We start from the raw sequence: 6,826 nt of genomic DNA on the forward strand, positions 1-6,826 counted from the left end.
TGTTTTGTTTGCTTGGTGTTATTTGAGTGTAGGTTTGATTCCATGTCAAATCACTCTTTCCACTGTCACAGGGTTTGCTGTATTAAAGATACAAAGATGATGAAACAGTATTTAATAAACACAAAGTGCAAGACTACACAATCCACATAACGTTATCACAAGACAAAGGACTGAGGTATGCCTGGTACACATTGTACGAATTTGGGCTGTCCCAGACGAAAGATGACCAATCATGGCGATTTCTGTGGTCGTGGCTCCTAAACGGTTGTCGTACATCGTACAGTGAGAGGTTCAAGGTTCATGGCCGTTATCACTGTCTTTGGACCAAAGATAGCCTGTGATAATTTTCTGACAGTGTCAGAAATTTAGCATGATCATCTCACAGTGTGTTTGCTGCTAACAATCTACGTCTACTAACTAGCCAATAAAAATGCGTCATGAAATGTCGTATTGATCAATGCGACATGGCGTTAAAACTTAAAGCTCCATTTGCAAAACTGGCCTCTTTTCCCTTGCAATGACCGTGTCCATATTCTCTTTCGCTTCCTCCTCATTTTTCAGCGCTCATAAAAACGTCTCGGTTACAGATGTAATCTTAGTTCCCTGAAGACGGAACGAGACGTTGCGTCGAAACACTGGGAACGTCTCTGCGGGATTGCGCCGTGAAGCACGTATGGAATCAGTCCAATGGCATGACGGGATGCCATAGGCGGGTGACGTCATCGACCAGGAAACTATAAAGCACATCCAAACCAAACAGTGTCAGCTTCTGATAAATCTGAAGCAAGTCAATCACGGGCATTCCGGGAGTATGGAAGGGCGACACAGCATCTCGTCCCCTCTTCAGGAAACTAAGGCTACATACAAAACCAAGACGTTCCCTTTTAAGGGTACTCGCACTGCGTTGAAATGCTGTGGGAACCGCCATAGGAGCAAGTGTCCGTCCGTGTGAAATCTAAGCGCACACTAAGACGAAAGCACCTGCTCCCCTGTGGAGTGGAGCCAAGGTCAAAGTCATAAAATCTCATGAATGTGTGCGGCGAGGACCAGCCTGCCGTATCCCAAACATCTTGGAGGGAAACTCCTGACAATAATGCTTTAGTAGCAGCCATACTCCTAGTAGAGTGGGCCCGTACAGCCAAAGGAGAAGGCTGACCGGCCGACTCATAAGCAAGTGAGATGGCCTCGACCACCCACTTGCTCATCCTCTGCTTAGGATGACCCAAAGCAAATGAACAGTTGTTCAGACTTTCTCCACAGGGCAGCTCTGTGAACATAAGCATTAAGGCCCTGACTGGGCAGAGCAGATTTAGTTTATCTTGGTCTTGCAGCCGGAAAGGGAGGAGGATAGAAGTACAGCCTGTAGTACAAAAGGTCTTACAGTATTAGTAGGAACCTTAGGAACATAGGTTTAGGTTTAGGGTGAAGAAAGGCCTTTACCATATTAGGTGCAAATTCCAAGCACGAGGGAGAAACCAAGAGTGCTTGGAAGTCTCCAATTCTCTTGAGAGACGAGATAGCTAGGAGAAAAATAGTTTTCAGCTTTAGAACCTTCTCAGAAACTTCCTCAATAGGCTTAAAGGGAGCCAAAGAAAGGCCTTCTAATACTATGCCCAGGTCCCAGGCCGGCCCCCTCGTGTGGACTACAGGTCTCAGCCTCAAAGTCCCACGGAGAAAACGGGTAACTAGAGGGTGTCTCCCCAAAGACACACACCACCCAAAGGAGTTTGGTAAGCAGCTAAGGCCGCCACATACACCTTTATTTTGGAGGTGGATAACCCTGTGGAGAATCGCTCCTGCAGGAATTCCATTACAACACCGACTGGGCAGTTAACTGGGTCCAACTGGTGACTTACGCACCATGGAGTGAATAATCTCCACTTCAAGGCATAGGTGGAGTTTCCTCATGGATGGAGCACTGGAGGGGAGGGTGGTCTCAACAACCTCAGTTGAGAGACCTCCCCTCAGAGGCCAAGCCCACAGTTTCCATAATTCTGGGCGGGGGTGAAGGATTGACCCGCTTGCCGAATAGAGAAGGTCCTTCCTGGGCGGAATCTCTAGAGGAGAGCCGTCGAGGAGAGGCACTAGGTCCGAAAACCATACTCAGGCCGACCAAACCGGGGCTACTAGTAGAAGGCGGACCCCATTCCTGCAAACTCTCTTCAGAACTCCCGGGAGCAGAGCGATCGGGGGAAAAACCATACAAGAGTAGCCTCGGCCATCTCTGTACCATAGCGTCCAGCCCAAGAGGAGCTGGATAAGTGAGGGAGAACCATAGTGGACAATGAGACGTTTCTAGAGATCCAAACAGATCTACTTCTGCTCGACCAAATTTTTCCCAAAGGAGATCCACCACCTCAGGGTTTCAGGGCCTCAAACACGGCCAGCATTACCAAGCAACATATGTGCCACGAGAAATGACGGTTACACCAGAAACCTCGAGCCGAGGAGACCACTCATGATCCCCCCCCCCCCCAATTCCTGAGGGATGCATCCGTTGTGAGCGGGACGCGACGACAAAGAGCCCCCAGCACAGGTCCTTGGGAAAGGAACCAAGGTTTTTCCACAAGACTAAGGCACGAAGGCATCGCTGCACGACCTTGGTCATACGAAGCAGATTTCCCCTCTGAGAAAATCCCATGGTTTTGAGCAACCTCTGTAGTGGGGACCCACTGTAATTTTAAATGTAATATTGAATAACACAATACAGTTAAAATTATAATCAAGCAGCCAAAAATTATTTAAACGATTTAAAATATAGGCTACATTAAAAAGTAAAACTTTTAATTAGACATTAATTCAACACTTAAGTATGTTAAGAAACAATCATGAAAGTGTCTCTTTAAGTACTCTTAAGTGGCCTTAATAATATTATATTATCAGCAAATACCATTTTTTTTAAAGAAATATAGGCCTACTTTTAAGATTTGAAGTACACTACAAGTGTACAATCAGTACAATTAAGCACTGGAAGTTTGGGCAGAGCATCAACTGAATAGCAACATGCTAACTTGCACAGACAAGCAGCATACATTCTCTTAAGAAAATGTGAAAATTATTTTTTTATAGATATTTTTTAAGGTAACCTCTAATAGCAGGAAGAGTGGATGCCTTGAATTTATTATTGTCTGATGAAGTCATAATAAAAGGGGGAAACTGCTAATGGCCTTCTAGTACAATGGAACATTTTACAATGATGGTCAGCAAGACTATCTACATAATGCCCTCCTTTCCCTTCATTCTAAATAACATCAGGAAGCATTTAAAGGTCTGGCACAGGCCTGAGTGGATGCTGATAGTAGGCCCTACTTCCTTTTTATGTGTTGTAGTTTCACTTTCCACCTTTTTTTTTTTTTTTTTTTTGCAATATTGAGAACTTTCTTATAGGCCAAAACACTTGGAAGTGAAATGCACAAAGCGGGATTGAGATTCTTCATGCAGTTGAAAGGGCAACTGAGGCTTTCATACTTAAAATAAAATAAAAAACGCCATACAAGTATGACTTACCATATGAATTATGTGCAATATTAGCTTGTTGCAAGAACACGTCGTCATAAAATAAAATAAAAATTTGTTAGCAGACATTAAGTTATAATGTGTGATTTCAGACACATATGATTCATTTAGCATTGATTTACAGGCAGAATCTTTTTTTTTTCTTATACAAAAATTATTCCTCTGAATAAATGTAGCTCTGATTTGATAACAGTTTCTCTTCATCGCTTAACCCAAACAAGTTATAATACTGTAGAATCAGATTAGAACATTATCATCACTTATGGAGTTTGTTCAGATGTGAAGGTCACTGCTGACTGTGCTTTCCTAAGAACCCTGCCTTTCCTATGGCCATAAAAACCTTTTCAAAGCTTATCACAGGATAATAGGCTATGCCTTAAAGTGTAATGAGACCATTTATCCTGTAGATATATGAAGCTTTAACTGGACAAAAAATCAATTTCCATCTCCAAATTCAATGATGTCATCACAATGCTATTTAGATTTATTTTAGTAAAGCATAGGCTATACATTAAATAGCATAAATATAATGTCATGAAACTAAAATAAATAATAAAAATGACTTGATTATATTGTTAGTCAGTTATTTGGCATCAGGCTACATGCATTTCTCAAAGTAAAATAGCTCATGTTGACCACTAGCTGGCAGAAAAGTTCAGTTTAAACCCATTCACCAATAGGAGAGTAATGGGATCAGTCAAATGTAAAATAAAGGCATATTATTATTAAACTCTACTAAATTTTAATACTAATTATCATTAAATTGTGTTGTAAATGTTAATTGCACATTTTACATTTACAAAATATACATTGTTATATTTTATGTTTTTAGGATTTTATTTTATTGTGTTAGCCATTTATACACAGTCATAATCATAAATGGGTTTACTGACCCCCCCTTCATTGCACATTTTCCTCTGAATTTATATTAAGAAGAAAATGCATTAAACAAATATTCAATATTACATTCTACCAAAAATATAAGGCTACGAAACTAACTTTCAGTTAAATGTGTATGGTTGCTTGCTTGCTTAAGCCGATACGAAATGCACTGGCATTGTAGCAAAATTGAGAAAGTGTCATATAGGCTAGTGGCAAAACTTTATTTTTCTTTATTTTACAGTGTCTGTTACACATGTTACATGTAGTTACTATAGTGATTATGGTACTATAAATTATGCTTACTTACATGGAACTAACCCTAAACCTAATCCTAATCCTAACCATATAGTAAGTAAATGTAGTTAAATATTATTACTCAGTATTTAAATGTATAATGACACTAACACTGACACCTTAAAATAAAGGGTAACACTTTGTTACATCAAGTTACTATAGTAATATAACTATGTAATAACTATAGGAATTATAGTAACTAAAGTAATTACTATGCATAATTACATGCATCTAAACCAAACCTAACCCTATAGTAAGTACATGTAGTTACCTAATATTACTCAGTACTTAAATGTATAATTACAGTGTAACAAAGACACCTTAAAATAAAGTGTTACCAAATAAAGTGTAACCAAAACTGGAAATGTACTCAGAAAATCAAGTCTCAGTCTTTTTAACGTACACTTGCCATTGTTTCTAGTGAGACAAGCGTCATGAATAGGCTGTGCTTAAGCAGCCATGTGAATAGGGAGGAGCTAGTCAAACGAAATCTGACTATAAAAGCTGTCTCTCTCGCTCCTTACTCAGCTGTTGAAGTGTGTGAGACGTCTGTAATTTTTCGTGGAGATACTGAGTTATTTGGACTTATGAAACTGACGGTTTATGTGCGCAGCAGCGGATCAAGCGCATTTACGCAGTGCTCATAGCGCCCAGTTGTTGAGAAAGTGCCCTTATTGATGTGTGTTTCTCGGGTCACTCCATCAGGAGTGTGCGATCCACCTGCGGTCCGGTCGAGCAGCGCGTCTGAACGCACATGGATTACAGTCACCTGATGGCGCCTCCGGTGCCCCCACACAAACCCAGATCCCCCCGGCCCGCGCACTGCCAGGGCCGGCTGTTGAAGTGCGTGTTTCTCGGGGACGGAGCTGTGGGGAAAACCAGCCTGATCGTCAGCTACACAACCAATGGATATCCAACGAAATACGTCCCGACAGCGTTTGACGATTTCTCAGGTGAGTCTTTCAATGCGTAATTTGTCCATTGCAATTTTTAGTGACTTTCTGTGGATCTCTATGAAGTCAGTTCTCCTCAAGTTCTCCTCAAGTTCAAACAGGTGTTTTAGCTTAGTAACCACAAATGCAGTTCATCACATTAACTATGAATGAACATGTCAGACTTTTTAACCTTAATTTTGAATATTTTGTTTGCTGTCAAATCGATATATACATATATATATATATATATATATATATATATATATATATATATATATATATATATATATATATATATATATATATATGTGTGTGTTGTGTGTATGTACATATATATATATATATATATATATATATATATATTATATACATACATATATAATATAATAATATATATACACATATATAAACAAAAACTTTTATGTTAGATGCAGTTAATCGATTTGACAGCATTTACTCATAACAAGCTTTTTGTAGTTTTGTGAAACGTTTTACTTGACAAGGAGGCTTGTATAATTAAAATAAATTAAAATAATATATATATTTTTTTTTTCACACCATTCCTCCATATGGGTCAACACAGCCAGATTAAAAAGTAAAATGTTTCTATAAATCGATAAATCAGTGAAAGACTTGAGACTTTTTAGGATTGTTTAAAACTCATTCTATCCACAGTCTGAAAATCAGTGATAACTTAAAATTCACCAGAGCATGTGTGATGTTGAACGCATATAATATGAAAACAACAAATATATGACCATTTGAACACCAAATTCGAGAAGGTGTTCAGATGTTGCTGAGTGATTTTATTATTTTTTAATAAATATCTGATGGTGTTGACAAAGTAGGGAGGGAAATGGCTTTTCAGTGCAACACAAACTTGAGTGTATTTCCTTGTGACCAAAATGAGTCAACAATTTATAACAATATACATTTTTATAACAATTTTCAGTCAAAGAGTAGTCTACTTTACATATAAATGTTTCATAATTTTTCTATGGACCTGAAACAACAGCCTGTCACTGTTCAGTACCCACAAGCATGTCTTTGTAATTATAAAGCCCTTGCGCAATAATAATGCCTGACCGGAAAATCTGGGCCCCTAAAATCCATGGGGTCCGGTCCACTAGTTTCAATCTCTGAGCAGATATTGTGTTGCTGCCGCAGTGGTGATGTCACCCTCAAACTCCTGGAGCCAG

At 39.2% G+C, this 6,826-nt stretch overlaps 1 protein-coding gene across 1 annotated transcript in view; it reads left to right on the plus strand.

The window, feature by feature from the left end:
- Window positions 1-5,218: 5,218 nt before the first annotated feature.
- Window positions 5,219-6,826, plus strand: part of rhoub (ras homolog family member Ub) — a 7,565-nt gene continuing 5,957 nt past the window's right edge. The window contains exon 1 of the mRNA XM_084127522.1: window positions 5,219-5,645. Coding sequence (XP_083983648.1) covers window positions 5,447-5,645 — 199 coding nt within the window. The 5' untranslated portion in view covers window positions 5,219-5,446. The remainder of the gene's footprint in view (window positions 5,646-6,826) is intronic.

This window comes from Abramis brama (assembly GCF_963993115.1).
Source record: "Abramis brama genome assembly, chromosome: 10".
Taxonomy (NCBI): domain Eukaryota; kingdom Metazoa; phylum Chordata; class Actinopteri; order Cypriniformes; family Leuciscidae; genus Abramis; species Abramis brama.